The sequence below is a fragment of the Ixodes scapularis genome, unplaced genomic scaffold, assembly GCF_016920785.2.
Source record: "Ixodes scapularis isolate PalLabHiFi unplaced genomic scaffold, ASM1692078v2 PGA_scaffold7__128_contigs__length_106722199, whole genome shotgun sequence".
In the NCBI taxonomy this organism is placed as follows: domain Eukaryota; kingdom Metazoa; phylum Arthropoda; class Arachnida; order Ixodida; family Ixodidae; genus Ixodes; species Ixodes scapularis.
The window spans coordinates 24,775,384-24,795,456 of NW_024609882.1; the positions used below are offsets into that span (position 1 = coordinate 24,775,384).

The 20,073-nt window shown below is 47.9% G+C and overlaps 1 protein-coding gene across 1 annotated transcript; it reads right to left on the bottom strand.

Annotated features, from left to right (window-relative positions):
• LOC8025804 (protein SPT2 homolog) lies at window positions 1-13,762 on the bottom strand. The gene is made up of 9 exons (XM_002399232.5): window positions 13,553-13,762; window positions 12,570-12,690; window positions 11,287-11,363; window positions 9,677-9,913; window positions 8,038-8,868; window positions 6,886-7,477; window positions 5,618-5,762; window positions 4,679-4,750; window positions 1-708 (listed from the first exon to the last, which is right to left on the bottom strand). The coding sequence occupies exons 1-9, from the start codon at window positions 13,610-13,612 to the stop codon at window positions 594-596; spliced, it is 2,250 nt and encodes a 749-aa protein (XP_002399273.4). The 5' UTR covers window positions 13,613-13,762; the 3' UTR covers window positions 1-593.
• Window positions 13,763-20,073: the final 6,311 nt, after the last annotated feature.

Here is a 20,073-nt window from a genome sequence, read left to right on the forward strand (position 1 = left end):
TAAAGTGTCAAAATAGTTTTATTTCTCGAGCATAATTATCCTCAAGGTACATTGCAACTTGCCATATATTTAGGAGCGGCACTGTCCCACGTTTGCAACAAACAGTCGGTGTTTCTCGGATGCTTCCCCTCCCCGCACTACCCCAAAGAGCACGCACATGCACACAACATTCGTAGCGGTCGCACTTGCAAACCGTTACACCACTTTCAGATTGCAATTCGCACTAACACACCACGCCACACTCAACACAGAAAACAAAAGAAAAAATTTGGCTGTACAAAAGAAAAAAAAAAAAGGTCGATGAGAAAGAGACAACCAAGTTGTCAGGAAAGACATTCTGGCATGCATTGGTGGATATAGGACCAGAAACAAAGATTGAAATGCCAGGCGAAGGAACGCCTGAAGGGGCAGTTTTACGGGAAGTGGCTGCCCCGTTCGCGCCAGTGACGCCGTGTGGCGCGGGGCAAAGAACTTGGCTCCTGCGCCTGCAAACAATGGAAGCGATTTCGTTTTGCAGTCTTTTCTGAAATGGGGAAAAATGTTTACAAGGCTGCCGCGTCGATGCAAGCTCGCGGCTGGTGTCACGTAAACGGCTATATTTTGCGGCGCATCTTCCGCATCATTTCCAGCTTTCTCATCTGCTTCTGACGCAGCTCTTCCTCCTCTCTCTTCATGTCCTCGATGTCCTCCTTCAGACCGATCCTTGCGCTGTGGTGTCCAGAAAGAAAAGCGGATGAGATAGATTAGTGACGCGAGAGCCGACTCCTTTAACTGTGATGCGTTCTGTACTATTTGCTAGTTTATATAGGAAAGAAGGCAAAATACTTGAGATCTTAGCCGAAATGACTGGTTCCAAAAAGGCAGTGTGTATTTTTCATTTCGGCGTGTGTTTGCCGCACTGCCTGCTGTTTGGGACATTCTAGTGCGTTTATCGAGCGCGGATGATGTTTGCAGTCTCGCACTGTAATGCTGTCTGTTTTTTGTATTGTGTAGCCATTTTAATACTTGGAAACTGGAACTGTTTTTCTGCTCTGTGCATTTTGACAATGCAAAAATTAAAAAAAGAATGCCAGTGTTAATATTTAGCCATGTTGAGGATATACCTGTCAAAGGTTCCACCAATTGTGCAAGGACGCAGTTTTAGCCTAGAAGGTTTGTACTAAAAAGGTGAATGCTGAAACACAAAATGCACACTGCCTGCAACATCAGTCCCTAAACCCCCCCTCTCTCTTCCATTCCCCTTTCAATGAAGTCTCAGAATGTACCTTGCTGGTATAAGCAAGCCCATTTCAAATACTTGCCATTCGAAAGTTCTTCGCAACGTCCAAATTGATCTGAATTTCTGGGGGAAAACATTCTAATTGTCTGAATGCTCCAAATACTAGCTGAAGCACAGGTGGGCTCACAAAGCAGCGCAGTTTAACCAAGAGTAGGCCCGGAATATTTGTAGTGCCCATTTGGAAATGGCATTGCACCAAACCTAAAACTGACATACAGTCACCGACCGATTTTTCGGAAGCCGGTAATTCGGACTTGTTCTATATTTTAGACCTAAAGGAGGAACCGTGACCAACTCGATAGATATAGTACACATTCGTGACCAATCTTTTGAACAAAATCGTCGCGAGCGATCAGTGGAAAGCACCATCGAGAAACCGCCATTTTAGATTCTATGTTGGCTGCACATGGATTGGCTTGGTATGGCAGCGCTTACTATTACGGCTTTTTTTTTTTTTCTCTAGCTGCATGCTATTATCATAATCATTGTTACTATTTTGCTTTGTTCATTCACCATTCTGCAGTCATGGAGTGGCGCCTCTCATCTCATCTCGCCGAATCGTGTTTTCAGACTACGCTGACTTGGACGTCATGGCCCCAAAGTGTCGCTAAGAAGCGCAGAAAGTATACTCAACCATGGCACTAGAAAAGAAGGCAGTGATTTTTAAGCTATGTAATAAAAAGTGGCTGAGTGCAAGTGGAGGCATAACCTGAAGCAAGGCTTTTTAAAGCCCGCTTAGGCATAATAAAGGCAAGTCTTTTCGATTTTTCTGACTGCTCTATTACTCTGACATATTTTCGGTCTCAGCAAAGTCTAAAAAATCGGTAGGTGACTGATAAGCTTCGGTCCCTCTGCAATCCGTTGTCTGAAAGTGCGCCGATGTAGGGCCCAATTTTCCTCGAAAACGGATATCCGGTGTGCCATGTAACTAAAACATACTATACTTCATTTCGGCTTCCGTCCGAGCGCAACCAAAGGCTGAGGGACGGTTCGCAACTTCGAGAAGAGCAATCCTACGCAGCACAAAGTAGTCCGCAAAAGTTTTTTTTTTTTTTCTAAACTGTTTTGTGCGTAAACATTGCACAATATTCCAGATATCTACTGCCGAGAATCTGCAGCCGTGTTGCCAGTGGATGTACGTGAAAGCACAAACATCTGCTGACAACACGGCTGCAGCGCTAATTTTTTCTGTGTGATTTCGTTCCTGTAATGGTCGAATAATGTGCTTTGCTGCTTTCCTCACCGAGTCGCTTCGAAACGTCCTTTCACAAAGCCAAGTTTGGACGTCAGGCGCGAGAGGTCGTGACAAATGTCTGTTTTCAAATTCGGCAGGAGACGCCAGCCGCATCATACCGCGAATGCGTTGTAAACAAGAAAAACGTCCAGGCCACTACAATTCATTGATACGTGGCGAACTCGGGGCACCCCTTTACCTGCCGATCACATTGAACGCCGAGAAGCTGGTGGAAAGGACTGCGCCTCGAGCTCTGGTATATCCAGACAACGCAAGGAAACATCAACGGTCGGGTCATCGGGCACCTTGCAACCTGTACTTACATCTCGAAACTATGCCGAACAGGTGGAAACACTGATCTCAATGACAATTGCTGGATCGCGCTTGCCGCTCCCGCAAGTGAAGCCACCGGGCTTCACTCGCTTGGGATACGATTTGCCGTTTTTGCTAGCCTTTGCTGCGGTTTTCCAGCGTGCTGACGACACGTTTTCTACTCGTTCGTCGTCATTCGCCGAAGAAGTTTTTTGAAGACTCTGTGTATTGTTGAGACTTGCCGTTGAGAACACGTGGAAAATTTTACGAAAGTGCAGTGTCGCAAGGAAAAAGGCACAACGCGTCGAAAGGAAGGGCTGGCGGCGTGTTCAAAGCTTTCATGGCACGCCGAAGTGCCGTGTCTCTGTGCCTTCGCGCGCTTGGATACCGACCAAGAACCGACGCCGTGTGAATGTGTTTAGCGAGTGCAATGTGCGTGAAGCTGTGTCAAAAGGTACAACTCGTCGAAAATGTGTCGCCGGTGTCGCGGCGTGATCAAAGCTTCCTTGGCACGCCGAGTGATGCATCTTTGTGCCTTCGCACGCTTGGATACCGGTCAAGAATGGACGCCGCGCCAAAGTTCTGAACGTGTGTCGCGCGTAGATGCCTTTAGATCATTTATATATATCGCCCACGGAGTTCTGGATCGTCCAGCTGTTCCGGTGAGTTGCTATCAATAAAAGGGGGAGATCTGTACGTGTTCTTATGTACTATATTAACCATGGCTATGTCCCAAATCTACTTTAATAGATTTGGGACATAGATTCCGTGGGAGCACGAATAGGGCAACGTTGTGGAGCCAGGGGGGTTTTCGAAAGCAAAAGTACAAGACGGCGAGAATGAAAATCTTTGAAGCGCGGCCGATATGGTCGTGTGCAATCTGTTGACCAATTACAATTAGGCGAGCCGCGCTCAAACGTCAAGTGCAATTAAGTAGGTTGATAATAAGCCAGCACTGATCAGTGATGAGGAGCTGTTGTGCACGGTATCGTGTAAATCGTCTAAGGACGAAAAAAAGACGTACCTTCTCCCCATCTTCCGTCGCTAGTGGACGCTGGATTAAGCTCGTTCCTAAACCGCGAGGGGAAAAGACGCTGATCCAGAGGCACGAACAGCTTCACGCACATTGCACTCGCTGAACACATACACACGGCGTCGGTTCTTGGTCGGTATCCAAGCGTGCGAAGGCACAGAGACACGGCACTTCGGCGTGCCAAGGAAGCTTTGAACACGCCGCCAGCCCTTCCTTTCGACGCGTTGTGCCTTTTTCCTGCGACACTGCACTTTCGTAAAATTTTCCACGTGTTCACAACGGCAAGTCTCAACAATACACAGAGTCTTCAAAAAACTTTTTCGGCGAATGACGACGAACGAGTAGAAAACGTGTCGTCAGCACGCTGGAAAACCGCAGCAAAGGCTAGCAAAAACGGCAAATCATATCCCAAGCGAGTGAAGCCCGGTGGCTTCACTTGCGCTGCAGCGAACAAGCGGGGAAGCGCGATCCAGCAATTGTCATAGAGATCAGTGGGTGGAAAGCTCCGACACAGACGGCAGCGGCCAACCTACGTACCGACATCCCCTGCGACTAAATTTCAGAACGTGAAAGGACATTTTTTTAAACCTGTAGCAGACGATACCACCCGTAGCAGACGAAATACTCGGCGAGCGCGGGCGGCGCAGACGATCACCGGCGCAGCGGAGTGATACAAAGGTGCAGGCGAGATCGCGTGACCTATAGCCAGCGTCTGATTGGCTTCGGCCACACGTAGCTTTGGCTGCGCTCGGACGGAAGTTGAAACGAAGTATAGACGCAGGATTCCAAAGGCAAAAAAAATTTGGGCGTATTCACCAACCTTCTGACCTCCTCCTTCATTTGCTCCGCATAACTGGATTCCATTGCTTCGTCGTCGTCGTCGTCTTGGAACCTGGATGAAGGAAAATCAAGATTGACTTTGTGTTCATTTCTTTCCTCTCCATGTCCAAAATATGTTTGCAGAGTGGGCCACAATACTCGTTGCACCCTTTACATTGGCCGTAAAACTCGAACTGCAGCAAGGGTGCAGCAGTCTTCACAAAAGAGCACCCAAAACTCTGCCCACAATGACGATTAAAGTAGTGACGTGACCATTTCCGTCGCGTCTTCACTCTTTTGGCCGTGTGCTGTCGGAGCGTCCACGCGCCGCCAAGCTTTTCTGTATTCTGCAAACCAGTAACAGTTGGCACCGCCGCGCAACTCCAGCCGATTGCAATCGAGTCAACCGTTTTCGGCTACACGATAGTCGAGAGGGCTCGTGTAACCAGGGCGTAGGTTTTCAAACTTTCCAATTTTGAGGAACCATTTCCGGTTTCAGCGTTGATACTGTAAAGCAGGGCAGAAGCCTAGAGGCCCTCGGAATATTAATTCACGTACTATACTCGCGGACAACTTTTCTTGGTTTTTTCCGGGAAAAGGAAGAGAGCCCGCGGCACAGCTTTAATCAGCGCTCAAAATGGGAGAGGGAACGCAGGCCTGTACCTTCCACTGCATTGCCAAGAAAAGTTATCTTCGAGTGTAGGGAGCGATTGGCTCGTAGTTCTGTGTTGGCGGGTGACTCTGATCTTCAGAAGTAGTGCTTTGACGGGAAAAACTGCCAAGTTGCCCCAAACGGTTGGGGGAAGGGTTCTCGAGAATGTGGTTTGAGAACCCATCGACTAGGCTGTCGCAAGGCGTCCATTCCACTCTTCGCCAAAAGCCGTTAGTGTGGGAATTTTTTTAACAACGCATCGTCGCGAGAAATGTGAGAGCAGCAAACCTGCTCCTGTCGTAGCCGAAGATCTCTCGTATGTGCTTGGAGTAGTCGAGGTTTGCGGACTGCGGCGTGTCGTCGATGAAGTCATCCATGTCGTCTTCTTCGTCCTCGTACTCTTCGTCGTCTTCCTCCGACTCTATGTAATTACCTGTGCCAAAACGAAAACAAGCGTTAGCTGCACCTTTTGAATTCTGCGTTATCGTCCACATGGTGCTCGCGGCGTACATTCCTCTAAAGACTCGTCGCTATACGAACGGAACGGAGCAACTGCATAGTTTTTCGTGAGTTGTTTGTGCAGAGAGCAAGTCGTCTGCTTCTTGCGCAGTGGTTGCGGTGACGTCAGAACAACGCCGAGCTCCGATTAGAGGGATAGTGGGTAGACCTCAATGCTTGATGCCCTGGGGTCTACCCACCATTTTTTTTTTTTTCTATCAGCCAATAAGAGTTTGGCGTTCGCACATCATCGCAATCCCTGTGCAGGAAGCAAACAAACTTGCGCTCCACATAGCCTTCCTCAACGCCACTATGACTGATCACTTGCGGTATTAGGTCGGCCGGACGGCAAAGAGCGAGAGAATACCTTCAGAACATTTGTAGCTTTTCACGTCCTTGCGCAAGCTCAATTGCAAAGCGGACGAATGAAATAAAATTCTGTATCCGCTTCCGAATACTACTCTCAAGATTCGGGAGTTGGGACAACAACGCCTAACGACGAGTTCACATGTTTGCGTCCAAGTAATCGCGTCGTATATATGTTTGTACAGCCGGAAGTCAGTCGGCCCCAATGGGCATCTGGTGTCTCGGCTGTAGGTGGGAAATTTAGCCAGTGCAGTATCATTTTAACGTGCATCATGCAGTAGCGATACACGACCGCACGACGGTAGAATGTCCATTTAGATCTAAACGGGAAGGGGTGGGGATTGAACTTGCATCTAAGTTGTACTGAGTGCATCGCCACTGTTTGTGACTGCTTATGACAAGCTTTGGAAGATTTCCAATCTACACATATTTCCTGGTTTTAATGTGTTACGCACAAATACTGCAAAGCCTAGTCTAGTTCCAAACAGATAGAAGAGTTCCAGGACCACCGCTAGAAGGTGCAAGTGCGCTCTTTTCTCACAAGTGGTCACAAGCTGTCGTCGCGCAGTCAATCACAGCCAAAGACAAATGTGTGAACGAGCCTTAATAATTTCTAGCTTTTACAGTTTACAGTTACTTTTTAGGGCAACCGGCAAGCGACAATTGGCAAACAGTTCGAGCGAGCGCCTCACCCTGCAGCCGGCGGTAGAGGTCCTCGTACTGCTCCTCGTAGCTCAACTTCTTGGAAGCAGACGGGGCCGCCGAAACCTGCGACTTCTGCTTTTCCTTCTCCCTCTCTTTCTCCTTCTCCAGCTCGAGTTTGCGCTTCATCTTGAGTGCGTGCTCTTTCCGCCGTGCCAGCTCCTCCGCGCTGATCCTCGAACTTGCCAACGCCGCAGGCTTGTCGGGCGGCGCTTTCCGACGCTCTTCCTCTTTGCTGCGACTGGGCACTGCGGTCTTGCGAACCTGACAGTCTGCCTTGGCTGACGAAGCAGACGACTGTTTCTCACTTGCAGACAACGGCCGCTTGCTCGCGGAAGGCTGGGCGCTCGACGACGACGGAGTGCTTTTCCTCGAGGATGGGGGGTCGGACTTGGGGCCCTTTGGTTTCTGGGAATATGCGTAGAAGGTGTCGGCGTTTTCGTCCTCGCTGTCCCTTTCTGCCTGCTTGGACGGAGGCCGCGAGGGCTGCGTCTTAAACGCAGTCGACTTTCTGGCGTAACCGAGCTGGGAGTCTGCGGGCTTTTTGCCACTGCTACTGCCGCTTCCGCCGCCCGTGCCGTTCTGCGACGAATGTGGCGGCAAAATTAACAGTTGCCACGGCACTTATACGGATCTAACCTAGTTTCAAACAATCTATATGTAAACTTCCAGGTTACATACTACCGCAACAAAAAGTGATACACAGCATTATCGCTCAACAATGAAGCAGGGAAATACAGATTTCAACCAGTGCCTACTACATCAACAGCATTCCTACTGTACAGGGAGATTACCTCCGATCGACCTCTTCGTTGCCTGGGAGTATATATAGACAAAGAAACGAACAATAAAAACTGTTAGAGACGAAGAGGAACATATAATAAAGGGGAACAAAAATATGTCGAACACTTTTGAAGGCAAATGGAATGCAAGCCAGTTGCCGGCCCAACTCTAAGTTTTACCACAAATTCAAGACTCGCAGTGTTGCCCCAAAGCCTCCAGGGATTGACAGTGTGGGGACGCACGGAGAAGACGACAGACAAACACACGGAAGCACAAGTTCAGACGTCCCACGCTTTCAATTCTTGGATGCCTGCCCCAAATCAAGCACAAACAACCCCAAAGACCACGACTTCACTCACCCTAACGACGTCCCGCGAACCCGACGAAGGCGCCGGCGGCTTTTTGAGGATCGAGCTTGTCTTTCCTGTGACCTCCGCGCCCTTGGACCTCCTCTCTTCCGCGGTCGGCAACCTCTTCTCCCCGAGACAGTCCCGCGGTGCCTCCCTCCTCCCGGCGTCGGGCCGATTAATCCCCGGCTTCTTGGCAACGGCCGGGGGCGGGGCTGCCCTCTTCTCTGTCACCCGCGCCTCCTTCTCCTCAATCTCCTTCTGCTTCCGCGCGATCGCCAGCCTGCGCTCCGCCAGCTTGCGCTCCAACTCCTCCAGCTCGCGCTCTTCTTCCTCCATCTGCCGCTGTCGCTCCAACACTGCCCGCTGCTTCTCGGACAGTCGCTGCTTGTCCGCCGGTCCGGGCACCTTTTCCGAGGAAGACGGGAGTTTCCCGTTTGGCCTTGCGCTGTCGTTCTTCAACGGACCGGCCACTTCCTTCCGGCTCGGTGCCGCCGGCACTTCTTTACGAGGTGGTGCCGCCGTGTCTTTCCGCTTGGCCGGCGGGAATTTGGACGGCACCTTGACGCCCTTCCGATGTAGCTCCTCCTCCATCCTCCTCTCCTTCTCCTGCTTGGTGAGTGGCCGGTACTCTTCCTTGGAGGGCGGGGCCAGGCGTTCGATCGCGACTGGCTCGTTCTTTTTCTCGTTTGCAAGTCGCAGTAGGTCCTGGTAGTTGAAGGTCATGGGCGGGGGGCGGGAGACCGGCCGGGGCGCCGGGCGCTCGTCCTCCGATTTCTCGTCCTCGCCGGTGTAGATCTCGTACTTGCGCTTGCGTGGCTTGCGCTCGTGCGGGTCGTGTTTCTGCACAGGCATGTTTGAGTAACAGTTAAAAAAAAAGTTTTCCAAGTGAATAAAAAAAAAAAAAAAATAAGATAGAAAAGATAGGATATTCACGAAGAGCGGGCACTTGCAGGTTTGTCACACACGAATTTTGTACTTTAGTTGAGTGCACTGGTGATAAAGTCAAATACAAGACAGAAGAAAACATGAAAGACGGACAAAACAGATGTGTTGTTTTGTCCGTCCTTCATGTTTTATTCTTTCTTGACTAATTCTGTGTTACTGAAGTGCTGTTTTTCAAAACCGCCAGGTGAAATCTAGATAGATACGTCGCGACACCCTGACATAGAGGTTGCAAGGAAGAAAACGCACATTACGTCAAAATACATGTTGTTGGTGTTTTGGACAAGGTGTTATAACTGTTTTGGTTGCGACGAGTAGCTATAAAATTACGAATGGAGAAAAAATAATTACGATAAAAGGGTCGACCCGAATAATAGAGAGCATCGATTCGTGCGACCCTACGACCTGAAAAGTTGGTGATCGTCAATTAATCTAAAAAAAGATTCCTCTTAATCTAAAAAAAGATTCCTCTTAATCTAAAAAAAGATTCCTCCTAAAACAGTTCTATTAACGGGCTACATCATATAACCTCACCTCCCGCATCAGTCGAGCGCGTCACCTCTCCCACAAAACCCAGCCCTACGGCACGTTCCGCACTAAAACGCCTAAAATCCCAACTCCGTGACCCACACGGACGAGAGTCTTCCCCAAAAAGTATGCGCCGGGAGCACTACAGGAACAAACCGAGCTTTGTGGGAGCACTTACGGCGGCGGCATCGTCTGACCCCACCAACTCTCCGGCGGAGGTGCGTCGTTTGCGCTTGCGCTTGTGGGGCTGCTCCTCCTCTTCCTGCTGCAGCTTGATGCGTGCCTTCATCCGCTCCACCTTGTCCGTGAGCATCTTGCGCTGGAGCTCCGCCTCCCGCTTCTGTCGAGCCTCCTCCTCATCCTCCGTCAGCCGGATGCGGCCGAAGTTGTTATCCTTCGTGCGTGATGCCATCACCTGCGCAGCAGCCAGGCGCCATGCCGGTCAAATAGACGAGTCGGACCCGTGCTGTTACGTACAAAAGCGAGAGGCCAACGAAAATGGGCTAAAAAAAGGGAATGGCCGACATGCAGCATAGTATTTGTGTGCAGCGTTTTCCGGTTTGTACACTGCTTGCACCCAAGTCACACTGGCGGCCGTTGCAGCGACCTTGCCACTGAACGGGTGCCTTCAACGGCAAACGTTTTGCACCATCAAATTTTTTTTCTTGCCAAGAACGGGTAGGAATGATTGGCAGGACGACGCAATGATGTCACGTGCAAGCCGTGTTTGAGCGCTCGTTTGTGATCGGTGCGGCACTGCAGCCGCGCACCTGTGTCGGCACCCTTTGGACCATCTTTGGATCGAAAGAGCAGGCCATCGGAGAGTGCTCTGCCATTCTTCTTTTGTCATAGATGCCAATATGGTCTAGATCTTGCACAATAACGGTCCATACGTACAAAAAAAAAAAAAAAGGACACGAGGCGCATCACTGTAGAAGACGCATCAAAGGACCTTTTGGGGAAAAGAAGATATCTATATACGCTGATAGAAACAATATGTCTTTGGGATAATACATGAAACCTGCAGCACTTCGTCTCAAGACTAGTAGGTATTCGATGGAACTGCACAAAGGGTTAGTAAATGTAGCTGTAGATATAAATGAATGGCCTCTATTATTCGACTTTCATTCAGAGATACTGCCAAATAATACTCACCCTTTTATTGTTACAAGTACTACTAGTACTGAAAAGACTAAGTGCACAGGTGAGCTGGTGGTAGCTAATCTACTACTAGTAGTTTGATGAACTAAGAGGTCGGAAGTGTAGAATTTTTTAAAATATCTGTTCATTAGAGAGAGTTATTGAAACAAGGTTTGTACAGAGCGCGACACTGTTAGCGCGAACAAGTGATTGCCGGTTTTTGCTGTTTTTCTCTTTGAAACCAAGGGATGTAATCCAAGTTATTATTGCTATGAAAAGAGCTCATTTTGTTCTATAATGCAAGTGATAAAATTTCATGCTAACTAATACTATTTAGAAGTAAAATGCGAAAATGCGCTGATGTCGTGTTCACGCTAACAGTGTCGCGATGTGTACCTCATGCTGCCTAAGGGATTGGCAGATGAAACCAATTGTGCCAAGAATAATTTCATACTTGGCAAAAACATTAAAAAAAGGGTAAAGCAGACGAGCTATAGACGTCCCGAACGGTTTGGGGACAGCTCCACGCTGACGAGCTAGGCTTGTCAAGATCAATCAAGAAGCCAAGTTTCTGAAAATGTTTTGTTCTTCTCCAAGTAAGTTGCCTTAAATAAAGAACTGGACAGAAAAGAAACAATTCATACTTACCTTTGCCCGCTTGTTAGACTTGGAATTTTGTGCCCGGAGTTCCAGCAACTTTTCTTTCTTGCGCATTTCCTCGATCTCTGCCAAAGAGCCGAAATTTGAAGGACGAGATGTCACGCATTCCAGATCTAGCCGCAAGTGACTATACGTTCAGAAACAAACAAAGTTTTCTTGCATACTGTGCGTCCCAAACATGGAACAAGTGCTCAGCTCGTCACCTATGAGCATGACGAGCAGAGATGTGTGGTTAAAGAGCTAACTCTGCTTTCGCAAATTTCTTTAATTGTTTTTTTACTCCATGTCTTTCACCGCCTTTTTCCATAATCAAGAATCTATCTTTGTCTTTTTTTCTTCTTTATGTGGAAGTAGAGCATGCATGCAGACAACTTGCGACTTTTTAGCGCTCTGGAACTTGTGCAAGTCAGCAACCTAAACATACAATGTGAGTAAGTATACTGGAATGGCATCTGTTAAACAGAGCTTCACCTTACGGAGGACCGCAGCAGATGCTACGAGCCAACCCAGCCAATCCAGTGCCGCAAAAGTATTGCAAGACTTAGCACGTCGCTGATCCGGTCTTGGAGTGGCTTCGACGGCTCGTAGCATCCTCGGTGCCACATCATAGGAAAGAGAGTATAGACCAGTGTCTGCTCTGTTCCACGGCAGCCACCATGTTTGTTTGCTTACGCCATGACACACTAGAGGGTTAAAAGGTATGTTTGGGCTAGTTGGTTGATGAGCATCATGGTTTAAAACAGTGCGACAAGGACAAAGTAAAGACGAGACAGACAACAGTGCAGCGCTGTCGTCTGTACTTTGTCCTTGTCTTGTCTTGCTGTTTTAAACCAAGAGATACGAGGGGGCTGTGCTTTTTGCAAGATTTAGTTGTTTAGAAACCTTTGCACATATTATACTGCATGAATGTCAGAAATGCATACTCACAAAGCTCCAAGAACAACACCGACACCAAGAGTGTTGTAAAAAGCAAAAATCTTGTCTTATGCACAGCCTCTCTCTTCACAAGAGCCCGCGTTCCCAATTTCATCGCTGGGGGCTGGGATTTCGGAAATTGGTCTACACAAATACTTTGTCGCTTTTCTAAATCCCTGTCCGGTTATTTATCAATGATTACCTTCGTATGGTTCACAATTACACTTGTAGGACTTCCTGCTTTGGCATTTGAAGTGAATGCTGGCAGTATAGAGAAATAAATAAATAAATAATAAGCATGGTATACAGTTCTTTGTGGTGCAGCGTAGGCAAAAACAGTCCGAGCAGGTACGTACGCTTCTGCTTCTCTTCCTGCTCCTTTCGCTGCAAGAAGGCACGGATCTGGGCAAACTGCACATTGCTCTTGGGCAGCTTTTTGGCCGGCGCAACCTCCGTGCTGTAGCGCTTGACGGTTTTCTGGTTCGGGTCAACACAAAGGCGAAACGTCAGAAGTCGGTGCCGGATGGGACACCAAGAAAAGAACAAAGGCAGTGCGCGGTGCACTGTCTTTGTTGTCTTCTTGCAGTGTCTTGCAGCAGTGTCATCGTGACTAATAATGATAATGGAAATGTTTGTTTATATATATATATATATAAAAAGGATACACTCCCGTTCTTTTGATTAGTCGTGATGACCCTAGCACGGTTAGTCTACCATTCCATCTGTTGACAGTGACAACTTCAATAATGTAGAATTAATAAATAAATAAAAATAAAAAGATAATATATGTATAATACACGCCCGAAAAAAAATGCATACCTAGTGCCACGCTGGGTAAAGACGCGTCCCTAAAATTAAAATGCTTTTTCTTTTTTACAGGGTTTCAGAATTGTTTTGCGGCGTGTGGTTATGAATTTACGGACACACAGACAGACAGACGCAGGCACACAAAATGACAACGGTCGGCCTCATTATATTGAGTGTGTCGATTCATTCGGCGCCACGATCAAGTAATCGTGATGTTGACTCCACCTAGAATTGCTCTAGCAATGACCTTAAAGTTTGGGGAGTCCTTATTTTGCATGTGCTCGCAACGGCGAGCAGTTCTCTTTCTCGCATTTCCCCATTGAGACAAGGTGCTACGTCCACTTCGATAGAGCCCTGGCTTAGGCTAGCACAGTCTGAAGCAGCTACATTCCGCGACTTCTGGCAGCCCCGTGTCCCCTTCATTTGCGACGTTTAGCCCTACGAACAAGATTAAATAAAATATTTCGTGCGAAGTCGAGTCGTCCTACATAAACCGACAGGCACGGACAGCGACGAACCGTGGAGCTCTTACCTCGGCTGCGGAAGCATTTCTGTTTTTCTCAGCGACGTTCAACAGTCGCCCAAAGTTCATCGTTAATTGTCTCGCTTGGCGCAGAAGGTGATGTTGGGTGGGTTTGGATGTTGGACCACGAAATATGGCAAATTTTACAGCCGATTTTTACACATACGCACCGAACTGGCACCAATGGCGGGCGCGAAGCGACATTTGCCCCCTAGCGTTAACTGTCCGGACTCCGTTGTAGCTAAAGAAAGGTAATCTAGGGAGCGAAAGTATGCGGGCGACCTGGTTAGGAATCATAAAAATCTAAACCGGTTATTTCATTTTTTGTTTTTGTTTCAAGGTTTAGACTTTGAGAGGTAATGTAAAGTTTTAGCGGTTTTAGCAGGGAGGGAGTGGTTGCCTGACCGGCTGATAGAGGGCGCTAACGCACTCACCGCCATTAACCGTCATTAGGTTGCTTAGCACAAACTGGCTGGTTTTGGTTTCAACATCCACGCGGCTGTGTTGGTGTTTTATGTCGTTTTCGTTTAATTTTATGCTACAAATGTGTTCCTTGTAGCCTACAACCAATAAAAAAAGAGATACTGCGCTACCACAAAGTGGGTTCGAGCCTTTTCCGAACACCTGTGTTGAAAGACATGTAGGACATTTCTTTCATTACCTACCCTGACAAAGTAGTTATTAATTGCATTTCAGAATATCGGCCTTAGGAATTTTGTATACGGAGCACTTGTGACAGGCCCGTCAAATTAAGCCTGGCATTTCAAGAGACCTCAGAAAGTATGGTCGAAGTCGAATAAACTTCATGGACAAACAGCAAATAGAGTATATAAGTGTTTTATTTCATGGACATGGACAAATGGACAAACAGCAAATACAGTATATAAGTGTTTTATTTTTTTTTTCCCCATGTCGCTGTCTGCTTGTTTTCCCCGGTTGCTGTTGTTTGTTACCGTATGCCAATTGTAAGGCTGCAGAGGCCTTGTCAAGTCAAAACTGTTTTGACTTTTTGCCTCTGCAGCCCACATCACTATTTGATGATGATGTAAATAAAATTGATTGATTGATTGATTGATTGACCTGTGCAGAGACACCTTTATTTGCTTAAAGAAGAAGAATGTTTTTATTTCGTAAATTTCATACGTACAAATGCTGTGAATTGCATCTGGATCCATAGCCACAAGGCTATGGATGCCTTGTGGCTATTATGGTGCCTCGATTGCGTCTTCGACTGGTGTGTTTAGCGCCCTATCCCGCCCATACATCAAAAGTGGTCCCAATGTGGCAACAAATGACGCGAGTGTCATGCTGTTGCCTGTCGCGATCCTGGCGGTTGACCGTAGAAATGCAGGCGAAAAGCACGAGCGGACGCGAGTGTCGCTGTCGTCACGGCGTCGCTTTAGGCGTCCCAACTTCCGGCTGTCCTAGCTTCCGTGAACTGTCACAATGGAAAGCGACTTGCAGCAGAACAGGCGTCTGCCGTACTTACCACAACTGTTGGGACACCGCCAGGGTCGCAACCGGCGACAGCATGACACTTCTATGGCCGTGTTCCAAAATTTACTCGATCTTACTCCAGGGTAAAGGTTTTGTACCCTTGGCGTTCTAAAACCTACCCGCGTCCAGCGTTTTTCAATCTGTGCTGTCACGTGATACGATCCGCCGGAGTAACTCGGATTCATATGAGTAAGATTTGGAACACAGCCTATGACGTCATCAGGCGGAAATCGAGGGACCACTTTTTTGGCCGCGGTAAACACACCAGTCGGAGACGCGTTCCAGGCACCATAGTGGCTATGGATCGTTTTTGATTTAGGCTTCACCAGCCACTGAAAGCAAATCTCTATCCACCACCAACAACATGGCGCTCGAGCAGAGCAGTGGAAAAGCCAGGATGGGCCTATGGGGATTCAGCCCTCCCCCCGAAATCCAGCCGACCCTATTAACCAGGGGTGGCCAGGGTGACATGGGGTTAGAGCCGCAGACAAAACTACAAAAGTTCAGAGAGCAGCAGAAAAAAAAAAAAAGGGGGGGGGGGGGGAGGGGGGCTACTTTGAACAAGAAACGATATGGAGGGAACAGTCCTTCCCAAAGGGGATAAGAATAACTGTCGACTACCACAAATAACACCAGGTAGCAAAACGTTTCTTTAACCGCTAAGAAAAAATGAATGCATTGTACGCTTGCAAGCAACCGCCCCTGACGACCGTTAGAACAATAAAGGAAACAAGGTCACTGGACACACCCATGTGTCAAAAAGCGCTGTATGTACGTAGTTTAGTACAATGTTTCCAATATTGTAAGCTTTTTTTTTAATTCTGTAATATAAATTTTATTGTCTTGGGGACAAAGGGGGCAAGCTCACCCGGGAGCCGCGAGCCACACTTGAACCAGCGCAGAGCCGCAGTTTGGCCACACCTGCAATATATAAACAAGCACTTTGACTCACTCAAGCACTTTGACTAAACAAGCACTTTGACTTTACCGTAATGCAAAGTAAATGTAAAGTAAACAAGCACTTTGACTTTTACTGTAATGCCCACTGGGCGAAGTAGGTAATAAATAAATGAATAAAAATTAGCGAAAAATGCACGGACGGACAAAATTTTGGGACTGTGGGGTAGCATAAAAAAAAATTCATGATTTAAAACAAAAAAAGGTAGGAAATTATGTTTTATAACAGAGGCATAAACGCAAGAACGAAAAATGTAATACAATTCCACCAGTCATTTTTTTACAGATTCTGTTGTACCATAATTTTCAAAACATTTTTAAGAAGCCAGTTCCAAGTTTCGACTGTTTTAACAATACAAAAAGAAAGTACTTGTAGGTATCATGAGCTTTCAAGCTAGCGTTCACTACCAAAACCCCCTGAACCAGCGAGTTTTGAAAATAATTAATTTACGGTCGAAATCTGCACGCTGAGCATCATGCTCAGTGTCTTAGAGTCATTTTTACTCGAAACGTTGGTGAGTTCGTATCCATTTTTCCGTAAACGCCCAAAATGGGTTCTCCGCCTTCTGCACAGTAAGAGTAGAAGTGTGAGATTAGTTTTTGGAGCTTTTGTTTTGCCTAAATGGTAAGCATTATATATGTATGTTATTGGGTTCCGTGATGTATACTCGTGTATTTATATATGTTATTAAGTATTATTTTAACTTTGCCATCTATCCCCGCGCGAGTCAAGCCAGGAGCACGGTGGAAGAAATACGGTTTGGGAGGGACCCCATACTTGGGCGCCATCTATCCCCGCGCGAGTTAAGCGCGCTCGGTGCCCGAACATTATGTGGCCGTCGCGTCGGACGGAGAGTCATCTCCTAAATGTGTTTCTTCCACCGTGGGTCTAGCGAACTCAGAGTGCACACAAGTTGGGTACAAACGATATCATCATCATCCCACACGGGTACAATTTGGGTTTCGCCCGCAAATCGAAAAATTCGTATTGTAGCATAACGAATGGGCAAAAATATCTTCTTTTTTTTTTTTTCGACGAACATTAATTTTAAAGGGATACTTCAACGAAATTTGAAATACTCCCGTCGTGTTCAAAAATAGGTTGAATATGATCCACAATATCCGTAAATGACAATCGCACGTTTGTATTTCGAGCCTGGTGGCTGTATTTTTCGTCATAAACGGCCCACTCTGGCAAGCGCTCGGAGAAGGCCCAGCGGAGACCACGTGACATTCAACGCAATCGTGACGTAGGTCGTCTCAAGACGAGCAATGCTACGGCGAGGCTGACGTCGAGAGGATGGCCTAGTCGTTCCAGCCTCCGAAGCGGCTGCTTGTGTACGATTTTTGAGTGACGGGTTAATCTTCTGTAATCTTGTAGGGGGACAATAGCGACTTCTGCGACACACAAAAGGCATTCTCGGGAAGAGGGGAGTTCCTCCTGCCCCTCTTCTCTCGTCGTGGCCGAAGGCGAGACAACCTCCGTCACTAGCTGTAAAGGTTCCTAGACGGGCATTACAAGCGAGGCGTTAGCGACATCCACCAGGTGCTCTTTGCTAATCGTTTAATTCGTTTTAAAATTCCTTTTCGTGACTTTTTTAACAAGATATTGGTATGTTCGATGTGATGCTGCTCCTTTGAACACATATAGACCAGAAAATGAGCGCCGAAATTTCGTTGTAGTATCCCTTTAAGACATGCCTGTCCTAACCACGTAGAAATGAGTTTGTGTTTTTTTTTTGTTTTTTTTTACGTTCAGTGTTTTTTTTTAATATAACAAGAAAACAAGACAGAGCCCAAGAGTGATTGGTCCTTGTGGGACTTCCGAGGGAACGCCACAAGTAGCTGAAACATTTCTATTGATAGTCAGACATCGTGCCCTGTTAGTTAGGTATGCTCGAATCCATTCAACTACGTCCTTATTAACGCCGTATGCAACTTGTTTTTCTGCGAATCTATTGTGAGATACACGATCAAAGGTCTTAGATAAGTCTAGACAAACCAAGTCAATTTGCCCTCTTTCATTTAAAGAGCAAGAAAAATCCCCGAGCGTTTTTGTTAACTTCGTCACCGTTGAAAGACATCAAAATTCATGCTGTTTTTATAAAAAAAAAAAGCAAAAAAAAAAAAAAAATACCACAATTTTTCAAAAATCATAAATACTTTTTTTTTTTTTTTTTAATTATACGTTCACAAAGTTTACTGCTCGTGCATGTTAACGAAATGGGCCGATAATTTGTATGTTATGTTTTTATGAGTGTGATGTAACGAAATGTCGAGGCTCGATCTCATATGGGCCGTAAAAATCGGCGCCCGCACGTAGGAATGTAAACTTGTAGTCAAAGGTGTATTCAACAGGTGGGTTTTATCTTGTAAAATTACAAGGCGTAGCTACCTTTCCGTAAAAAAATAGTCCAAAAAACTTGCCTGGGCCAACGGCGGACTGCGATGCAGACAACCGAGTCGAGCGGAGGGACGCATTTGGCGCACGTATTGATAGATGGCGTTGGGAGCAGCGTCGGAAGGTGTACCCGGTCAGCGAAAGAAAGCACTCGACACGCAGCAAAAGCGCCGTCGTTACGCAACAACGGTTTCTTTTATTTTTTGTTACTCGAAGTTTTGGCATCATTGTCCGCATCTCTATTTTAATAAGGCGCGGTCGTCGCGAGCAATCCCGATATATATATATATATATATATATATATATATATATATATATATATATATATATATATATATATATATATATATATATATATATTGTGGGATTTGCGGCCCATCATCGGGCAAAAGAACCTGTGCTCCGCGCCCGGCGCGCAACGTGCGCGCGAGCCACGCTCGAGGCTCGGGGGGCTCGGGAGTCGGTTGGCTGCCGCTAGACAGTAAAGGTGTGTTCTGTGAGATCTGCCTCGTTGGTCCTTCTTGCGGGTGAGCAGTAGCACCGAACCCTACATTATTTGGCGCCCAACGTGGGGCCTACTGCTCCCCCGCGGGTTGGACCGCAGGCTTTTAGCCCGTTTTAGGCGTGTTCGCCCGGTTTTCTCGCTTTCGCCATCCCCGATAGGCCTACGTGGTCGTTCGACTAGGCTTCGGCCACCGGACGCCATCTTTGCCATCGGGGCTTGGCCGTTGTGAATAGTGTGCATATTGTAGTATATTGCGTGTTTTTCCGTTCTTTTGTGTTTCGTTTTGTTCTGTTTTTTCTGTTTGCTTGTTTTTCTGCGGTTGCTACGGCGATGCAGACCCGCCATAGAGCCGCAGCAGACCAAGGCGAGACCGGAGAAGGGCCTGACCCGACGTCCATGGACCTGATGGCTCGGGTGGCCAACCTGTGCGACACCGTCGCGCAACGCCTGGTCCTGGCTGACCACGGACACCAAGGGCAAGGGCCACGACCCCAAGTGCCGGTTCCGTTGTACACGGGCTACGACGACCGGAAGTCCGTGGCCGACTTCCTGGCCGAGCTGGCGGCCTATAAGCTCGCCACGGGAGCCTCGGACGAGTACGTCCTTGCGCGGGTGCTGCCCGTGGCGTTCCAGGCTAGCGCCGCCCGCTGGTGGCGCATCGTGGCCCCCTTCCTCACCTGGGAAGACTTTCGGCGGAAGTTTCAAGATGAGTTTCTTCCACCTGGGTACCAGTCTCGAGTCCAGCGAGAACTGGAGCGCCGGACCCAGCACCCGGACGAGACCCTCGTCGAATATGTACGGGTGATGCAGGAGCTCTATGAAAGAGCCTGCCCAACGACGTCGGAGTCGGACAGGGTTGCTCGGGTGATGCAGCAGAGCCACCCAAGATTCCGGCCCTACCTGCATGGCCGCACGTACTCCACCCTGGAGCAACTGGCCCGGGACGCTCACGGCATACAAGAGACGCTCCTGGCCGAGCTGCAGTATCGGCCTCCGCCACCGCCTGAAGAAGCTCTTGAGCCGTCCTGTGCCTGGCGAGCTCCCGGGCCCAGAAGAGGTCCGACTCAGTGCCAAACCCTGGATGGCGCGGTCTGTCCCCCCCGGCTGGATCGAGACTACGGCAGGGTGAAAGCCGTTTAAGGTCCTTCCCCCGCAATGCCAACCGGGGCG

Bases quoted from the DNA above. Each gene is read 5' to 3' on its own strand.
- LOC8025804 (XM_002399232.5), bottom strand. From the start codon at position 13,612: ATGAACTTTGGGCGACTGTTGAACGTCGCTGAGAAAAACAGAAATGCT. The intron at 4,751-5,617 runs GTTTGCTGCTCT...TCCTTCATCCAG, and splicing joins TTCGGCTACGACAGGAGCAG to GTTCCAAGACGACGACGACG. The intron at 709-4,678 runs GTTGGTGAATAC...TGGACACCACAG, and splicing joins ATGAAGGAGGAGGTCAGAAG to CGCAAGGATCGGTCTGAAGG.